Raw genomic sequence first — 21,044 nt, 5'->3', positions numbered from 1 at the left:
GAAAATCCTTTCGCTGAGTTTAGCGGAAACAGGACGTACATTACATCTCTCCGTGACGTCACATTTATTTTCAGAATCTTCAGAATTCATTATAAAAACGAATTTTTGGTTAAACCAAGAAACTTGAAGTGTTGCCAGATAAAACATAACGCAAAAAAAAAAACAGAAAAAAAAAACTAAACTACGAGAGGCTCACTCACGAGAAACGACAGCATCTCTTCTGGAAAGCCTCGCTTGCTACAAAGCATTAAATGGTAGAGTGAAGGCGTTTGCCGCTCAAAAAGTGGCCTGCATGTTTTTTTTATTATTACTTATGTTTTAACTGTTGGTTTGCACAGGCGGAGCTGCAGCACTATTAATAATATGGCCGTTCAGGCACCTTTATAGTGTTCTAAAGTAAAGACTTAATTTATTTGACTCCTCACTCCAGTGACCTGAATGTGGAACGAGGTGTCTGTCCTGGTTCCGGAGAGCAATACAGGTCTGCAGCACTTTACATTTTCGAAGAGCTTGGGTACATACATTCCGCACGCATTGGCGTCCTTAACACGCGGAGATGTTTAAGTCACGGGGGGGTTCGTAAAAGCCTGGTCGCCAATCTGGGGATTTTAGGTCAGCCAAAATCCAAGTGTATAGTTTCTTGAGCACAAGGGCTTTCCTCTCATAGTCGACACTGTTGAGTCCATCACTTTTGTAGCGTGACTTTGCACTACTGAGAAGCTGGAGCCTGTGAAAGTAGTCCTGTGTAAGTAGTAAGTAAATACATCGGAATATAGGGTCTCTAGAAAAAAAATACTGCTATGTATTAATTGTGATAACCAGGAAGCACATCAAACTACACAACATGTGCCACACGCACGTGAGTAAAAACATGTACGAAGCTTCCTAATTTTAGGTAAGATCGCATTTTTGTCGCTTTACATATGCGTGTTCTGATATTTATATGCGACATATTTCGTTGTGGATTTATAGCCTGAAAATAGAGTCTAAGGCGTCTGCCTGAAACACGTAGGAATGTAGAGCATAACCTTTTGAAGCCACCTTTTCGAATATTTACTTCTCCACAATTAGTGTATTAATCAAATGCACCCATACGTGAAAATGACAAGTTGACACGATAAGAAGTGCCAAGTCACACTGAATAGTTAATGTTCACTGCTATACAAAACTAGAGAAGACCTAAATGTCATGGCAACAAAAAATAGCGTGAGCAGGAAACCAACATCGAATTTACTGGCCCTAGTTATATCATAATCTAATGCCTCATTCGACGAAAGCTTATCACAAGTGAAAAAAAAAACACACACACAAAACTCAACCAAACATGAGAAGTGTATTTCTTGTTAAGCGCACGTTGATAGATAATACTGAGCTTTTTTTATTTTCTTTATCCGACAAGTGTTCATATTCTGTTTAAAATTTACAGCCCAATATGTTTCCTTTTTGTATTTTCAAAGCACTGCTTTACTTATATTTGTGTAGTTTAATTTTAGCGAAATTTGCGATTCACGTTTTATTCTAAACAAAAACTAATGAAAACGGATCAAGCAAAAAAAAAAAAAAATCGGTTGAAACGAAAACAATGTAAACGTAATATTAAGTTGCGCCATTCTGTTTATTAGCGGTACCACGAATGCGGTAACATACAAATTCGTAGCATATGCTATACATATGACCCAACAGGGCCAGACGCTCTGCATAGGATTTTCAGTAGATTCTTTGAATTATATTTTTGAAGTAAAATCAGCTATCAGCCTGGACTGATGGCTAACTAAAAAAAAAAAAAAAATCTTTATACTACCAAATCACAAACGAATCCTGCTAAAATGTAGCCCATTATTATGAGCATCGGCGCTTCTGCGAGTTTGTGACAGTAACTACTACAAATACCCTTGTAATTTCCAGCCAAAAAAAAAAAAAAAAGCCTGCTGCTGTTTTTGATTTCGCAATCCTTCGGTTCATTAGGTAATCAATGAGCATTGTGAAGATCGTGGCTGCAATTCGTGACACTCCTCTGAAGTAGTAGAGCGGAGACATTGCAGGATGGCAATGCCTGCACTATATAAAAGGATACAATTGCTTTGGGACATAATGTTGGTAGTGAATGAAATCGTGCCACCCTGCAGCGGAAGTTCTTAACTATTTTCTTTTTGCTTCTTGCCACAGTAACGGCGGTCACAAGCATTTTGTACTCTAAAATCGCTCGTGCCTTGCTACATATTCCTTGAAACCCATAACAGCATGTCATTCACAGATTAAAAAAAAAAATGAATTTGAGGACGATGTTGACGAAGCACATTGAACCAGGCGAAAATGTACGCCAATCCGCCCTTTATGCATCTGAAAAACGGTAGTTTGAAAGTTAAACAAAAGCTTCTCAGCTTACAAAAGGTTATATGGGATTTTCGGGCCCCACGTCTCCCGCGAAATACTAAGCTCGCACAAAAAAAAGTTGCACGGAGTACTAGATCCAAAATAACATCAAAGAGGTTACCCTGGAATAATTCAACATGTCATGCAATTGATATTATTTGTTCGTAATGTCTCACGAGGAGATAAAATGAGCTTGGGCTTTGTAATAATTGGTAAAACTCCAAGCAATAACATTATTAAGCTAAAATATTGAGACCGTTGTAACTTGTATTAAAGGGCCCCTGAAAATATTTTCTTTAACAGTCTGGTTGGGACACGCGTCTAAAAAATAAAGTTTACGCGAAAAAAAAATTTTTTAGAGCATTATTGTTGGCGCGAAACGCGATTTAGTCTGAAGTCAGCTCCTTTCCACTTGTTTTCTCTCTCGGCATATCGGGCGCGTGGAGGAGAGGTGGATCTGTTTCGCCTTCACGACCGAGATGGTCATTCCAAAATGACCCGTGAAGTCATGAACTTCACGGGCGTAGAATTTCAAATAAATCTGTCGCCATCTATATTGCTCCCAAGGAATGTTTCTTTTTTGCGCAAAATTTATTCTTTTAAGACGCTTGTCCCAACCAAATTGTTTAAAAAAAACAGTTTGGCGGTAAATAACTACTTTACGAACCAAAACCTGCGAACAGATAAAGAACATAAATTAGCGAAAATCTTCGAAACCAACCTTTCAGGACTGGGAGTCTCTTTAGCATGCCCAAGCATTGTGTACCTTGCAATTTCCGCAGGATATCTTGTGATATTTAAATTGGAGTAGGCTAGCCTGCATCATTTCAAATGTATGCAATTACTAAAGTCACAGACGCGTTATACTGACAACGCTCTTTCTCAAATAAACCCACAAGACATTGTGAAACCCATACCCTATCTGGAAACACTTGCTTCGGATATACAGGGTGTCTTTTAGAGCGCAGCCCTTAGGCGCCCGTTTCCGGGTTGTGCGGTGTCAGCGTCGGCGTAACCGCGCGTTGCATTATGGGACGTTTCTAAGTACAATATTTCCAATAAATTTAGCAGGGAAAGTTTTCCGCTAAATTTAGCGGGAAAATTTTCCCACTAAATTTAACGGAAAAAGTTTCACCGTTAACTTTAGCGGGTTAAGGTTCCCCGCTAAATTTAGCGGGGAAAACGACGCCACGACTTCGTGTCACGTCAGTCATGAACACATTCAGTGGCAGGAGGAGAAAAGGAGGGGAGGGTAAAAAGGAGGAGGAGGGGCATACCCTCCCCTCCTCCTCAAGAGATGCGTTCTAGCTTCGCATTACAAAGATTTGTAAACGTCTTTCATTTTTTTTCTAAGACAGCAAATTATTAAAAACAGGATACTAGAACTAAAGGATGATTCCTTTGGGATAACGGTTCTCCCTGCGACGGGCACCAGCTAGAGAGTGTAAAGTGAGAATTATCAAATTAATTACCTAAATACGATAAATAAAAATTTTAATTATTCGCTTCAGCTGGCACATTTAAATTCGAAAATTTATGCCCCTCGTTAAAATAATCCGTAGCAGTTCTGGGACTTTAGGAACAAAATTCTGCTCCGCGCTATTCTCTCGCAAAGTTAGGCCGTAGAAATTAAAACAGGATGCGGAATGAGCGGCGGAAGTCTCACCCAGAAGCGACGTCAACCTCCGTAACGAAGCGGGTAGCGAGTCACACAGCGAGCCGAGAAGGATTACGTGGCTATACAAAAGACGCACTCTACTCTGCTGTCTGCTATGGCGCTCTGCTTTCTGCGCTCTTCCTGTGTCAGTTCAGGTATGGCGAAAGTAACACAGAAATTTCGCCAAATTACGCGAAGCACGATCTGATTGTCTGAATTGTAACAACTGCTACGGCATAGTTTAACGACGAGCAACCAATTTATAACTGGGATGTGCCAGTTGAAGCAAATATTAAACAGAAAAAGTTAATTAGAAAATTTAGGAATTAATTTGCTTATTATTCTTTTACACTCTGTAGATGATGTCTGCCGTGCTGGATATCGTTCACGTCTCTGTTTTCAATGCCTTCTTTACATTTACCAGATGTTACACCTATACAGTTTAAATACTATAAATATAAAGAAAAAAAAAAACAATTAGCAGTCAATTTATGGTAAGAATTGTACGGACAAACATCCGAAGGCAGGCTGAGGCCAAAGTCAAGCCAAGGTATTCTGGGTCACTCAACTAAAGGTGCATCCGGACTTCAAACCTTAAGCTAAGGGAAAACTAGTAATGCATTATTCCATACATCATTGTTCGTCATTGGTGACACTCAGAATCTCACAGAAAAGGCCATACTGGAATGTACTTTAGGAAAGGAAGTAACGATCAACAAGCTATACTGTAAACGTTCTGTAGATATGCTCACGAGATACTCTTGCTAAATTTCAGTGGCTTACAGTTGCCACTGTCGTGCCCAAATAAAAGGTGCCGAAAAAATTACACTTAACAGAAAAAACGATTAGTACGTAGAGCACGAACCTGTTAATTTTGACAACAAGGTGTTGATAAATACAGACAGTAATGATGTTGAAAAGCAATTGCAACCACAAAACTCTGCTGAGTTTTTTTACAACGAACCATTCATTCATTCATTCATTCATTCATTTGTTTATTTTCTGTGCTCATGAACTGCTTGACGCCTTGATAATGATGCGCAACAAAGTGTTTACAGGTTAGTTACAAAAGTCTTAAAAGCTACGAAATTTGGGTTAAAAACATCAATATCTGCTCCACTGAGGGTTATCGTAGAAGTGTTGAATACGGGTCATGGGACTGGTTGGGATGATCATGTAACCTTCACTACTAAGTTTTCAAAGAAGTCAAACGAATTTATATGCTAATTGGAGTAAAAATATGCTGTAACTGAAATAATTCCGAATTTACTTCTATTATATTATTATCATGTTAGTAAAAAAACATTTTCAACACTTACCAAGTTTTTTGTTATTTATGTAATCTACTAATGAGTATATTAGCCACACCATTGTTATACACCTATGTTTCTTTTAAAACTAACAATTGGATATAATAGTGGTAAATATTTACCAGAAATACCTTGAGAGATTTATGAAACGGCCATAATTATTAATTAACAATAAATAAAAAGAGTGCCAGTGCGTGGATATCCCTTGCAGGTAGGGATATCGCAGAGGTGCGAGGTTGGAACACCTTATCATCAAAATCCTTTTCTGCAGAACATTTCTTTTGTACCCTTTTGAATTATCATATTAACTTATCCATACTGGAGTGCAGCAGATACATAATGTTGCGAAGAAAACTGCCACGCTGCTCAACTTGTGCGCTTTTAATTTTCAGCAATTAAACGGAATACAAATATCCGCACGCAATTTTGTAGGAGTTTGAATGCATTCTGCCAAATATTCCTACCTTTTGATGAGTGTTTCAACCAGTCAAAACCAATGATCATTGGGCGACTCTGGCAACAAGCGATCCTTGCTTGTGCGCTCAACGTTCACTTGATTGATACATATATATTTTTTCCAATCAGAGCCAACATTTCAACACGCAACGGGTTTGAAAACGTGTAAGAGTATTGTCCATTTTACGCTTATTGCGATGAGAAAGCCGTCCCAGAAATATGAACCTGATTTGCAGACGTACAACTTATTTGACCAGAAGTTTTCCGGAACTGCAGCATCTGCGGAGCTCGTGCATACTGTTTTAATTTCGTTTCTATGCCAGTTGCCTTTCTTTTCCAGCATTGTATGTTTCAAAACATGTATATTGTCTTTGTATGCTTTTTTCAAAGCAGGCTAGCTAGGCTCATGTTACTAGTTTCCACTCGAAACCGAAATTCTGGGGAAGCCTTAAAGGAGTTGTGCAGCAATTTCAGGGCTTTGCTTAAATAATTGTGGAAGTTGATGCCTGACACTTGTGCAGTGAACTACAGAAAACAGATTTTGCCTGGATACCCTAGTTTTTATTTTAAAAAATGAAAAAGATCCAGGTTTTTGCCGCCTCTCAACTCGTACATCGTCTTCCGGGTCACGTGCGCAGTGACGTCACTTGGGTAGGCGCGGGGTTCCGGAAAAGTTCTCTCTTTAGAGCCATCAGCGTGCAGAGAGAACTCATCCGCTCGCGACCGCGTGACTACGTGCTGGCGGGCGCCCCGCGATATATAGACCGTTTTATCGTGGATAGCGCCATTTTGAGAGCGAGAGAGAAAAGGGGAAAGGGCTACCGGCGCTTTCCCCCTTTCTGGTTGTGTAGAAAGAGTGAAAGTCCCGGATGAAAGGCTTCGCCGGTGTTGGGTCTCTGCAGTGCCGGAACTTCGTTCGCGCTTTCTTTTCTGTTTTAAACTCGCAAACTTAACTTGAGCCACGGGCCTCGATAGCGACAGTCCCCCGGTCATCGGTACTCCATTGCTCGGTCACAGGGTGCACGAATAACGACAGAAAGCGTCGAATACTGTCCGAGGACCTACGCAGCCTGCATCAAATCCGCCAAGGCGATTGCGGCCGCAATATTTTTAAACTCCATCGCTTTCCGCATGACTGAAACTGATGAACCATTCATCAATCTTTGCTCGGGATGGGCCTATTTCAACGTAGCCGTGTTTAGTAATCAACAAGCTATAACTTTTGTAAACACCCGGAGCTACTACCGATCGTTTTGCTGCGCTGCTTTTATCTTGCGTGTCCGTGTTCTTATATTTCCTTGTGGATGAACGACGAAGACGTTCTAGATGTGCCTATATTAAACCACATAAAGCCTTAAAGCAGCCACGAATTATTTTACTGTTTGATGCACTATTTTGATTACTCACCTCCAATTTCTATTGCTGGCGCGTTCGCTTCCTCTCTTCCCCCCGTCACCGCACTGGCGGATATCATGACTCGAACAAAGAAACGTGCTCACTGGGCTCGAAAACGGATTGAACACTAAACACTTACACACAGACAGGACAGGACATACACAGAGCTGACTATCAACTATTTAATACTTCTTCTTCCGCCATCTCCTCTTCTTCTTAATCCCTTCGAGTATTCCACAATGGCGAGAGAAGATGCACTTTTTATATTTTTTTTTAAAGAACAAAGCATAATAAGGAGTACATATAAAAAATAAATCATAGACGAAAAGAGAAAAAATATGCTACATAATCGAAAATTGAAAAAACTACCAGCAAATGCCCCCAAGCTAACCCCATACATTTCCACTTCCAGTCACTGACATCGGTATCCCGCGGAGGTTTCGGGAACTGCTTCCCATGACGGTCCTCGCGAGTCACTGGCCCACAGCCGCAACACAACGAAGATATTGGTTTTCTTTGGTGTGCAGCGTGATGGACGGACGGCAATCATGGAACGCTCGAAGGGACTGAAAAGAAGAGGAGGTGGAGGAAGAAGTATTAAATAGTTGATAGTCTGCTCTGTGTATGTCCTGTCCTGTCTGTGTGTAAGTGTTCAGTGTTCAAGCTGTTTCTCACAGACATATACCAATTAGCTGAACCCAAACCAGTTATTCGAAAACGTAGATCGTAACACATGAGACGTACCCTGCAGCGAATATCCAGCGCTTTAAAGCGACCAATCAACGGAAAGGCACCCCAAGTAGCGCTTTTGCCGTCACTGTGGTATCGCGCAGGGGATCGCGATTCAGGAAAACCCGATAGAACTAACTTTTCAGCAATTTCCAGCCACACCAGGCGGCGGAAATGAGCCTTCAAAAAAGTATTCTAGATATTAAAATCAAGTCAATGTCACGACTGAAAATTTCAATATTAAGATAAATTCAGTTACAAAATTTTACGAGCTGAAACAGCAATTATTATGAGAAAACTCGCACGCACCTTTTCGAGTGACCCCATGTTCATCGGCGGTACAGCGATCGGTGCGCGCTCCATTCACAAAATGTTCCGAGCACAGTCGAGAGGATGGCGTTGAGGAAAAGTCTTTTCGGTTGACGGATGCAAACCACTGCCGCCAGGGACCGGGGTCAAGTGGAAAGCGATGGAGCTTAAAGACATTGCAGCCGCACTTGTCGGATTCCGTGCAAGGTGTGCATAAGTGCTCGGACAGTATTCGACGCTTTCTGTCGTTATTCATGCACCCTATGACCGAGCAATGGTGTCCCGATGACCGGGGGACTGTCGCCATCGAAGCCCGTGTCTCTGATTAAGTTTGCGAGTTTAAAACAGAAGAAAGCGCGAACGAAGTTCGGGCACTACAGACACCCAACACCGGCGAAGCCTTTCATCCGGGACTTTCCCTCTTTCTACACAACCAGAAAGGGGGAAAGCGCCGGTAGCCCTTTCCCCTTTTCTCTCTCGCCTTCTTTCAGTACTTCTGGCGGCTATTCGCGGTTTTGTAGAGCTAGCATAGATGGCGCCACTAAAACTCCGTATAATAAAAGTTTTGTCGATGATAGCAGGGTTTTGACGCATTTATGTATATGTTAGAACGACGAGATTTATAGAAAAGTTACCCTTTATCAAGCAGGTATTCGCACAACTTGCTGTCTTTTTTACAACTACCCAAGTGACGTCACGCCGCTTGTTTCTCATGGCCGCCGCTCGTGGCTGCAGGTCGGGAAATATTCTAAGTTTTGCCTCGCTATTCCGCGGCGGAATCGCAACATTTCAATGAAAGGAGGTCTGTTTTCTCTCATTTGTGACAAGGTGAACAATATCAAAAGCAGAAGATGCCAATTCTTTTAACGTTAAAATCGTTGCACAGCTCCTTTAAGGTGTCATATGATGTGTTTGCTATAAGGCTGCCTAGCTCGAAAGAAACTAGGTGGTTCAGCTTTATTTAAATAATGATACGCTGCCAGTTTGCTAAAATGCATAAAGAAGCTAGTTAGTGGAGAGGTCTCGTAGCAAAACGTTGGCTGCCTTGATAGCAGACGTGACTTCTAAACGTAAGATAAACCAGCTAGGTTTTTTTTTTGACTGAGACGTATACGCTGCTACTTGGCACAGTGACTTGGCATAAAGAACTTAAATAATTTATCTTTGGTAGTTAGTTCCGCTAGCTATCAGTTTGCTGAGAAACTTGACTTGAGGAAGTTAATTAGTTTAACTAGGTTTCTCAACGAAACGTCAGGCCAGAGCCTGTCAGGAGGTTCCGTTTTTAATTATATCTACCAGTTTCGGTCATGCCTTCATGCTTCGGAACTTTGATTCTTCAACCGCAAATATGCGTTCCTAAAAAAAAAAAAAAAAAGTTTTTGGCCGGTATCATTTTTAGCGTCTGAGCGTAGCACACGTGCTATGTTGACATTATACCACTCGGTATAAAGTCTCATTAATATTGGGATTACGTGTTTTCGAAGTTATTTATCGTGAACTTCGGACGTTGTTTTCCCGAGTTTATTTTTCGCTTACAATTGTGGGTTTATCCGAGTTTATTATTGATAGATTCCCAGTTTTTTTTTTATTTCGGAGTTTATTTTGCAGTGTTCCTATGTTAAAAAAAAAAAGAAAATAAAGTCCAGGACGCATGACCCGTTTTCGTGAAGGAAGCTCGACGTGCTAAAAGGCAAACCCCTTTTGTCAGTACTGTATTGCATAGGAAACTGAAGTGGCATCTCTTCAGGACCACTGACCCTGTGCTCTTATGAAGCTTATTTGTAAAACGCAGTCTTTTCTTGCCCTCTGTTTTCTCGTTAAAACCTCGAAATTCGGAGTTTCTTTGTGTGTGTGTTTTTTTTTCCGGATAAATCCGACTTAACGAACGACATAACCAGCGAGTGTCTTTTTTTTTTTTTCGTACTTTTTTGAATTAGTTAGAATACAAGAAACTTAATTTATTTTTGAGAGCTGACCGAACTCTGTACATTACACAACGGAGTTGGCGCAAACGCCGCGTCGGCGTTCCCTGTCATTTTTCTTTGACATTGGTGATCACTAACTTTGACACCTTAGGCTTGTGCCCTAAGTGCGCGCTTTTGTGTCGGTATACGCACTTGTTTTTATCAAAGTGAGAGCGCAGCAGGCGCGAGCCAACGAATCAAGCAGCACGTCGGTGTTCGTGCTGTGCGTGTGTATCACCGGCTTCACCAATCAAGACCTATGAATGCGCTACTGTCTTGCGCTTTTGTCTGTGCGTCGGCGTTCGTGTGTTTTTTCTACTGTGACTGCGCTCTGACGTCTGCTGAAACAAAGTATGGCGTAGTCGCTGATAGGTTAATTGGCAACTCTGGTTGGTCGAAAACGTAACCAAAATAAATGACAGGGATCGCCTTAGTGGCACAAAATATGATCACGGTCGAAATATCGCGTCAAAGTGAAGCCGCGTTGTCCACGAAAACTGATTTTAAAGATGCGACCGGCAGATCTTCAGCAGGGTGGCAGCCGGGCCAGCTTCTAGACAAGGAAGACGACGACGCAGACCGCGGTAGCTTCGTCACGTCGCTTCGCGGTGGAGCTGCGGCTGATTCCGCACGTTGTACCGCGCACCGCAGCACCACGCGGACATCAAGTCGCGGCCGTACAGCCAATGATGTGTTGCCATCCCTCTCGAGCAGATAGTTTCAGTTTTGCCGTAGACGCCCAAAACCAAACTTTGAGCCGCGATATTAATGAAAGCACACACAATATCGAGAAAGAAAATTACACCTTGCAATTCAGTCGAAAATATTGACCAGAGTTGTCCTTTAAGAAAAGCGAGGAGTGGCAAGTACCCAGCATCGTGGTATCGGTTCGCAGCAAACGAGGCTCCGGCATTTGCTTATATGAACGCCGAAGATCGAAACATAAAGCATAAAGCGTGAACATCACAAGTCGCGCCCTGCTTTTTTTGAAGCTGACATGGACACAAGTAGAATTGATGACAGATTTTCACAATTTTTTATTTCAATAACAGCTCAGTCGTTTTTTTTTTTTTTGTTTTTTTTTGCGGAGCGGAAAATTTACACTCGCTAGTGCATGCTTACCTGCAAAACATGTCGTCATCTTCGGCACCCCATCCCCAGTACTGATTAGAAAAGCCATTCACCAGTTCCATGTGTTTCTTGTTCAGGGCACTAACTCCGCCAAAATACTCTGTGTATGGGAGCCTACAAGAATAAAAAGTGCGGAACGGAAGAACGTGTTACGTGTTACAGTGGGCCCAGAGAGCCGTAGATGTTCTTCGTGATCAACTAAAAACACTTCGCAGAATTTTCACGCTAGGGGAAGACAGAAGTTATTTATTTATTTATTTAAAATACCCCTAAAGGCTCTCTATATGAGGGTATTGCATAAGGGGGGGGGGGGGGGCGTGCAAGCAAATATATAGTACACAGATAAAACAGAATAATTATACAAAAGACAATATGAGAACAAGGAATAAAAAAGAACCTTAAGTATTAGTGTGACTACGCGCGAGCCCTTGAAAGTTAGACATATCGAGTTCAGTTGCAATGTTAGCCGGTAAGTTGTTCCAGTCGATTATGGTCCGTGGTATGAATGATCGTGCGTAACTAGATGAGTGGCATGTGATGCGTGCTACTTTCAATGAATGATCGCGACGTGAAAAAATAATGGGCGGTGTTTTAAAAAAAATCGTCGTGAAGCGATGCATGGTGATAGAGCTTGTGAAATAATGACAGACGGGCATGTCTACGCCGGTGTGATAGGTCATGCAACTTAGCTTGATTTTTTAATGCGGTGACACTGGAAAATGGAGAGTAGTCAGAGCAAATGAAACGCGCAGCACGGTTGTGCAGGAACTCGATGTTACTTATAATGTAGGCTCGATCAGGATCCCATATGGCAGAAGCATATTCAATTTTGGGGCGGATTCGAGTGATATAAGCAAGTTTACGTAAGGTAGCGGGTGCTTGTTCAAGATTCTGCTTTATGAATCCAAGGGAACGGTTAGCAGAAGCAAGAATAAGATCAATGTGGTAGTGCCAGGACAAATCAGACTGAAAGTGGACAGCCAGGTACTTAAAGTACAAGTGAGTTCGACAGTATTGTTATTCAGAAGGTAAGAAGTTGGAGTCTGAGAGGAGCATTTGATAAACGACATATGTTTTGTTTTGTTGAGGTTGAGGGTCATTAGCCACGAAGAACACCACGTGGTTAACTGGTCCAGGTCTGATTGAAGAGCTTGGCGATCGGTGTTAGTAGAGATGTTACGGTAGATGACACAGTCATCAGCAAAAAGGCGGCCATGAGGTGAAACGCAAGTGGGTAGGTCATTAATGTATATGAGAAAAAGTAATGGACCCAGCACGACTACCCTGGGGAACTCCAGATGTCACTTGGGCAAAAGAGGAGTTGGGGTTGTTAAGGGAAGTGACCTGAAGTCTATTTGAGAGAAAGTCTTTTATCCATGAGAGAACATTAGAATGAATGCTAAGCTGTGCCAGTTTTAGTAGAGGCCTGTAATGGGGAATGCGGTCAAAAGCCTTCGAGAAGTCGAGAAATATTGCATCAACTTGTTAACCAGCATCAAGAGATGTATGTAAGTCGTGAACCAAACCGTCAAGTTGAGTGTCACATGAGTGACCCCTGCGAAAACCGTGCTGATACTTGAAAATAATGTTATGGTGGAGGAGGAGGAAGAGGGAGGGTAAGGAGGAAGAATGACACAGTGAAAAATGGGGTAAAACAAACGTGAGCCGAAAGCACAGGATGATTGCAAGCTTTTTCTTCACGCTTGGTGGTTTGTTCTATACGTCTTCGGATGTTGACGGTTGGCACCCCCCCCCCCCTCCCCCCTCCCCGGAAAATTGATAACTAGCTTGAATTTTAAGAAGAAAGATTGTGAAAGAGCTGGTATTGGTGCGACGTGCGTAAAATTTGAGAAAGAAAAATGAAAGACGTTTGCAATCCCCAGTAATGCCGAATTAGAGCGTAGCCCTTGAGGAGGAGGAGGGAAGGGTACGGAGGAGGAGGCATACCTCCGTCGTGACGTTACACGTGACGCCATTATGGGAAACGTTTCAGTTTAGGCAAGCAGTTGAATATATCCGACCATAGCTCTACATTTTTATACAGCATGAAGTTAGTTATTTCTGAATCTGAATTTTCAAAAAAAGAAAAACATCAACATAAATTGGACGACTTTTCACACATACGCTTCTTTTTCAAAAGAAGCACCCCTTAAAGGGGAACTCCGGCGGTTTTTTGAGCTACCCAAACAAATTGCATTTTCTGACTACCCGAACTTGAGTCTTCACGGTATGCTATTTATTTTCTATAAATTCAAAACAGAAATTGAGAAAACCGTAAATGATGATGATGCCGAAACCAAGATTTAAATTTCCGCGCGCTCTCCAGTTGTGTGACGTCACAAATAGTACAGACTTTCAGGTTGTGCAGGTAGTCTTAAGCAGAGTATTTCCAGTGCTTTTTGTGTGCATCTCAGTGAATCAGCTACCAAGCACACTTTTCCCACACCCAAACGTCTTGTAATGAGGTGGGAGCATGGCTTACTGCTCAATCTGTACTATTTCTGGCGTCACACTTCAATGTTGCCAGTAGGGGCTCCCGGTTTTGAGAAACACGATAAGAAAGGAAATTCGAAAATTCAATAACTTCGCGAAACGTTTCTATTTTCACAGAATACTTAGGGAACTGGTGCAGCCGTGTCTACTGGTGTGCTTAGCCAATTTTGAGGCAAATCAGCGACTATAAAAAAAATTGCCGAATTACCCCTTTATGGTGGAGTTTTTGTCCTGGTGTGTTTTAACAGCAATATCTGTGAAAATGTTGCTTGGTGTAAAATGTCGCCACGACGACTCTTTATGTCCAAAAAGTTATAATCGCAGCTTACGTGTAATTCATAGTGCTCATGGCCACGGACATGTGCCTGGGCTGCTCGGGACAAGTGTAGAGGTTGCGGTCATCCTCCGGGATGAGATCCACATCATGCAAAATTAAGCAGTCGTACAATCCCTGTGTCTCTAGGTACCCGACGTTCAACAGTTTAGCTCGGTTGAATTTTCCATTCCCCTCCTGCAAACAAGGATGCAGTTACTAACACAGTTCACAGTGTGTGTTGATTTATTCAATCAGGTGAATGTTGAATGCCACATTTTTTTAAAGCGCTGAGCTCAGAAACGTGAGAACTATTCTGGATATATGGGGGGTGGGAGGGGGCAACTTTTATGCTCCTCTCCCGTATTTTTTACATTTAAATTTTAAGATGCCTAAAAAGACGAGCGCCCCCCCCCCCCCCCTCTTTCTTGATCCTGTTCATTCACATGAAGTACACTGATAAACTAACGCTGCCACCCAAGATAAGAAACAAACGTTTTCCTCAACATTGGCCAGAACACAGCAAGTTTAGTTTCAAGGAAACAAACATGAAAAGAAATAAATCGGTAAGCTCAGATGCCACTTAGCCATTACTCCATTCTGTAACAATGACCCGGTCTTAGGTTTAATTTTTCTATTTAGCTCAAGTGATTTTTTTTTCATAATTACAAATTATTTGGGATAAAAATTAATTTCAATTGCATTGAAAATTACTGCTGTGCCGGAAAGAAATGGTCAAATTACCATGAGTGGGCTTCTGCTCTGCTGCACGCTAGTCCTAATGCATTCAAAACAGCACGCAGCAAAAAAAAAAAAAGCTTGTTCTTGTTAATTATATAAAACAATAAAAAAATGATTAACATTAAGGATTGCCATTAAACACAATTTACATCGATCTGCCAAGAGCCCCTCAAAAAGAATGTGCCATCTTCACCATACTTCCGTATGCAAAGAAGCGCACGTTTTGCGAAGGACAGTTCAGAAACTGTATGGAATTGTGTTTTGTGGTCATATGTCTCTGCGGAAAAGGCAATAACTTTGAAATAAGACTATTTCCTTTTCTTTCTTTGGAAAAGGAAGGGGGGGGGGGGGGGGGTGTGTCGAGGTTGGTTATATCTTCGGTTCTGGGTTTGTACCGGGAGCAGATTTGGTTATGTCCAACTAAAAGCTGGAACGTAGATGTTAGGGAGCTGTAGAGCTGCTCCATTAGCAAAATGAAAAGAAATGTGTCTTTGTTTTTGTTTAATACCTATTACTAAAAATTGTGAACTTTGCGCAGTTCCGACGTGCCTACTGAGCCGTAATGGTTTCAGGACATCAATTACAGGTTTGGTTTGAATACGATTGTAGCGCATCGAATCAAGCAGGACCAATCACACGCACCCTCTTTTTCTCCTTATTTCTCTTCTACCCATCTAATACCAATCAAAATAGTCAAACCTCGTTTCGATTCGATACGGTCGCATCCATATAAAAACAGCCATAATAGACCCGATAGGTCAACAGTGAGGAACAACGTTGTGCGGTCTGTATCGTCGGAGCAACGGGGGACGGGAGCAGAGTGGATATCGCCCTTTCCCCCTTTTCCCGCCTCATCACACACGCACATGCACGTTTCAGACATTTCTACAAGCAATTTTAAAAAAGGGGAAAAAATCTGCCGCCCCCCCCCCCCCCCCCCCCCCGCCCCTTTTCTTTGAACACGAGTCCCGCATAACATTAATCCGCTTTATTGCACCCTTATTTTCGCAGTTCAGCCTGCAGCACGAATTGTAACATTGGCGCATCCCCGCACTTCCCACGTGCTTTAAGTATTTCTACAATTGCCGAAATCTGATTTTGTGGTTTTGGATGACTCTCAGCAAATCTCTTATTGGAGTCATATGTTTATTTGCACGTATCAAGAAAGTTTATTGACAAACTTTAGGTAACTACCCGACTCATCATGAAAATCAGCCTACTATATATATTGTTTTCTGAAGGCAAAAATCACCTGCACAGAATGCAATAATCTAGCCTTTAAGTTTTTTGTTTTTTATGTGTAATGTTTTATTTGGAACCTGCGCTAGGTGAGGGATTGTATTCAACTCGGACTAATAATTTATTTATCAGCCGCTTCAACTACTCTCCCTTCCCTCTGCTGTGGTTTCAACTTTCAAATGGACACAGAACACGCAAGCGGATTGTTTGAGGATTTTTAATCTGAGAGGCATATGTGTCGCTAAAGCATCGAAAGGTCGAAATCAGTCCAACACTTGTTTTTATTGCACCAATTTATGCACCAATAGGCCTGATGATTCGGTGTAGTGGATATGTTCCCCAATATGGAAATGATGTCATAATCTTCATGCAAATTGACCTGAACTATTTTCTATTAACCCAGATGAGAGGCTTGCATAACTGAAGCATGTTTGCACTAAAAATAAATATTTTTCAAATCCAATTTTTGTGTTTGCTTAGTATACTTGAATCTACCTCTTTTACACCCGCGTTTCCGTGTGCCACATCCAAGCCACACCCTGATCTAGCGCAAAGACAAAAGTATTTTTCCAACAAACCCACTTGTTCAATGACGAAAATGCCATAGTCTATCTGCTGCCGGGGCAGAAACTGGTGCATGTTATAAAGAAAGACCCTGAGGTGCTCCTCCCGGTTCCTGTATGGAATGAGTATGGCCACTCGATGCCTGGCCAGGCACTCCTTCGGCTTGAACCTGCCTCCTGGCATGATGTGCGTGAAATTCTTCTCGATATCCTCAAGCGACGGGGCTTGTTGTAAGACCTTTCGGCGGCCAACTGAAACGTGTAGAAGAGAAAAAAAAAAAATCAGGATCGAATACTTTTTATTTTTTTGAAGCTGAAAGCGAAACTAACAATAACTGTGGGCAGTTAACATCGGAGCGTCCCGAAATTAACATCAACAAGTAGAAGGCACAGCTGCGGCCAAAGCCCAAAAAGACACAGTACTGTAACATCAAACGAGAAACGTTATATCTGTCAGGTAATCATAGAACCACTCTGAGAGACGTCTAGTTAAATACCTGATTTGTGATTGCCGAGAGTCGACCGGTCCTGAATCCTGCAAGTATTCTTCGTAATTGAAAATAGGAAAGGAAAAGGTTCTCAATACCTGCTTCATCGCCGCCTGTTTACAAATACAGCGATTGCTTAGCGATAAAAGAATATTTGGACGATTATTCATACCTTCCTACATGGCACCCAAGTGACTTCGCCGAATTCCAACCAGACCACAACACGACATCAAAGTGGCATCAGAAACACCTTGGGTGCAGCCACTGCAATCTTTCGCGACACTTCGTGGTCCTAGCCAGTACACATCTGATGCTGGTTTCCGAATTCCCTGAAAGAACATCTTTGCGCTTCACTCTACATATTTCTTAACAAATAAATAAGACGCATGTTCTTTTTAAGTGTTTGAAGTATTGGTGCTGACTGGGCACATAGAAACGTTTCAAACCCCCTTGACTATTTTCCGTGCGTTCATGACGGTGGCGGAAATACCGAGAGTCATTTGGCTAACTGAAGCTGACTTGGAAAACACGCGCATGTTTTCTCATCTGACAATATTTGCTGGGATGTTCTGCTTGGAAGGTGATGTATTCCTCAACGAGGTTTGATGAGCCTCCTTCCAAAAATTGTTATGTGGTGCGCAAAACACAAACAAAGCAATAGACGTCATATCTTCTATCAAAGTAGACATTTAGGCGAGTTGGTTGATGCTTAAGGTAAGTATACAGAGCTAGCAAAAAAGACGAAGACTACCAAAAACCAAAGACATGAAAAAGAGCCTAGGTCACAACAAAACATACAGTGAAGCAATCCTAATAAAGTAAACGCCCCGGTCACAACGGTATGAACAGGTGTTCGAGTACGCACTCCCTTTTGTGTTTTATCTTCAGGTAAAATAGCTGCATCAGTCAAACATTTGTTAATTTAAGGCTGGAACACATGTGCGAAAAACGAACCGGAAGTCGAACAAAAATAAGAATGTAAAAACGATCGCTCCAGGTTTGTTTTTCTACCGACTGATTATCGGTGAGGCACACGACCCACAGCTAGCTTTTAGGGAGGGAAAAACAACCGAGGTGTGTGCGCTGCTTGGAAGCCCTCACGTTTGTTCACCTCTCTTTGGTTTGCCCAAACTCTCAGAAAAAAAGTCTCACTTACTTTCCCATCTTATTTCATCAGAACTTTGCACTGTTTATGGCACTACCTTTTGTTATGAGCATTATGCCTGTGACTCAGAAGCAGGATAATTGGAAAAATTATTTTCAGAGATTATAAATTAAACATTGCAGACAGGTAGTGCAAGCTGGTCGAAAGGGCATGAATATAGCCTCCCTAAATCCTCCGGCATGCAGCTCACGTTTTTCAAAGGGACAAACTGATCAGCGGCCTTAATAACTCAAGTATATTAGAATAACATCGAATATTAATCTGAGGCTTCCAGGGGGCCCATTTTCAGGATAAAGAAGGAATTTTGTATATTGGCTACATGGCAAAAACAAAACAAAAACTAATGCTTTTTAGTACGCAATTTGTGTGATTCAGGATTACTAGCCTTGCTCTTGGCGCACTATGGCATTTTATTGCTGCGGCGCCACCAAAGCTCCAACTACGTTATTTCACTCTCTCTAAAACCACTTATTTATTTATAGATACTGTTAAACTCCTGTTGGGGTCATTAATGGAAAGAGAGAGGGAGAGAGAGTAACAAAATTATACAGTAATAAGCAGCAGCAGGAAACGAAAAACGCCGCATTCATAGAGCATAATATGCATTCGCCAATACAAAAGCAAACATATAAACGAAGCAAAAACACATACTCATCACATTACAATGACTGCAGAGCATCAATGGTAACAAAAAGAATCTAGTTTCACAAGCGATTCAAATTATTAAGAAACTCTGTATGGGAACCTGATTTCACAGTTTCCTGCGGAAGAAGGTTCCATTCCTTTACTGTTTCAGGAAAGAGAAAACAGTGCAATATAATGCATGATCCTACATTGAAATGACTGGATAACTTTCGAATGGTTACTTCTTAAAATGCGAGTAATACGGGTTTTCAAATACCGGGTTAGTCAAAGTTAAACAGGCCATCACACACCAAGACAATGTGCTTGAGTCTAGCATTCATGCGCAGGTCGGAAAGAAAAATAGGAATGTTCCGAGCATATTTCACTCACCTAAATTGGGAGGCATAAGAGGACAGAGCTCTAGGGACGTATTAGAGGACACCGCCACCGCTCTAGTGTTACTCCTGCCGGTCCCGTTCCCAGTACTCTCCACACCGCCCCGAGTCCTGTTACCAAGGCTGGCATTGAAGATCTCAGAGTCCGCGCTTAGAAGAGGCTCAAATATACTGGAAACACTGGCGTTAAGAAACCTGATATTCTTCTGATGGTAGACGAGTAAATTGAAGCTGTACTCCAAGAGCAAAAGGGCAGCCAATATGACCGCCAGCACCTTGTAGAAGTTACTGCAGCACGGGTTAAACATCTTGCAAGAACTCATGGAGTCGCCTTTTTCAGTTACTGTTAATATCCTAGCCTCGTACACCGTCTAAAAGGATCCACTCGGAGAGTGACTGGGCATCAAGGACGGGCCAGTGCTTTGACGTTATCTGCGAAGAAGAAAAATAGTAAAAACGGCTTACTATGTGCGAGGTAACATTCTCAGTGAACCAAAAAGAGGAACCAAGGCTTGCGCCGTATCCTAGACTGCTGTAGCAAACTTGAAGTGTAATGCCTAGCTATTAAAGCCCATCAAATAAGAGCGATAAGAGGTGTCCTCCTTCCTGTGCCGTATCCAAGACTGGCGTACCAAACTAATGCCTACTCTATAAAACCCTTTAACTAACAACGATAAGAGGCTTCCGTTTTCTCTCCGTACAACATGACGAAATCTAGGAATCAAAGTGCTTAGTCTGCACTACCGGAATAAGTAAGATATTTGAGGCTACGAGTGGTGTTCAGTGACATCTGCCTGAGTGTGAACAAAAAACAAAACAAAACACAGCAAGTGTGTTAAAACAAGTTTAATCATGTCTCAAGGTTACTCATTCGCGGTTGCGATTCAGTGCGAGTCTAACATCCCAACGGACTGAATGTGAAGTGCGTCTTGATGTGAATCGAGTAAAAAAATGCTAGATTTTGACCAACATTCAGGAATAAAAGTTCTCGCAAAAATAAAAACAATATAAACTAGAATATATCAATTAGTGTTCTACTGCAGTTTGTAGGGAGTCTTCCCAATCATCCTACAAGGTAACATTTTTAAGAAAGAAGTTTAGTTAGTTGGAAAGCCAATTGTGGGATGACCCTTACACCATAAGGCCTTGGAAAGCAAATTCCACAGGAATGTCCAACAAGGTCGAGCATTTAATTTTGTCAGACAGAATAATTAAGTTTTCACGAAAAGCCAAAGAAATGGGCATCTCGGCGGGTTTAGCTTGAAAAAAAAAATCATTAATGAAAAGTCGGGCATGTTAAAGGTCAATGGAAGGTGGGTTTCTTGAACACTGACGCCATCTCAGAAGGTCACGAGGCTCCAGTACTGTCGGAACAGTTGAGAGATGCTCCGTGAAGACAAAAAATAACTTTTTATTGTTTGGTGACCGGACTTGAGGCTTGGGTCTCTCACAGCAATCTCGAGTCTAAAAGGGAGTAAATAGAGTGGAACCACAAACCATCCCCCAATCCAAAATAGTTAGACAAAAAAAAAAGACAAAGTAAGGGTAACTGTTTTCTGGGATTACAAAAAAAAACATCTGCGGCTGAAGTTCGTGCCACAGAAAAAAAAATCATATCTGGGAAGCGTTATGACAACAAAATGATCTCTTTATGGGAATCAATCAAGGTGAAAAGACGCAGAAAACTCTCTGCAGGCGC

General features: G+C 41.8%; 1 protein-coding gene across 1 annotated transcript; it reads right to left on the bottom strand.

The window, feature by feature from the left end:
- Positions 1-543: 543 nt before the first annotated feature.
- Positions 544-19,668, bottom strand: LOC8025192 (beta-1,4-N-acetylgalactosaminyltransferase bre-4-like). The gene is made up of 6 exons (XM_029970200.2): positions 19,341-19,668; positions 16,693-16,925; positions 14,147-14,328; positions 11,316-11,438; positions 3,095-3,190; positions 544-727 (listed from the first exon to the last, which is right to left on the bottom strand). The coding sequence occupies exons 1-6, from the start codon at positions 19,666-19,668 to the stop codon at positions 544-546; spliced, it is 1,146 nt and encodes a 381-aa protein (XP_029826060.2).
- Between the last annotated feature and the right edge of the window lie 1,376 nt (positions 19,669-21,044).

This window comes from Ixodes scapularis, unplaced genomic scaffold, assembly GCF_016920785.2.
Source record: "Ixodes scapularis isolate PalLabHiFi unplaced genomic scaffold, ASM1692078v2 PGA_scaffold2__306_contigs__length_199485367, whole genome shotgun sequence".
Lineage (NCBI taxonomy): Eukaryota > Metazoa > Arthropoda > Arachnida > Ixodida > Ixodidae > Ixodes > Ixodes scapularis.
The sequence above is the reverse complement of the archived record's forward strand: the minus strand, read 5'-3'. Positions and strand labels throughout refer to the sequence as shown.

Coding starts and splice junctions, on each gene's coding strand:
- LOC8025192 (XM_029970200.2), bottom strand. CDS start 19,668: ATGAGTTCTTGCAAGATGTTTAACCCGTGCTGCAGTAACTTCTACAAG. Junction 14,329..16,692: donor GCATTTTCGTCATTGAACAA/GTGGGTTTGTTG, acceptor CCTTGTTTGCAG/GAGGGGAATGGAAAATTCAA. Junction 3,191..11,315: donor GATGACGACATGTTTTGCAG/GTAAGCATGCAC, acceptor GAAATGATGCAG/GCTAGCCTACTCCAATTTAA.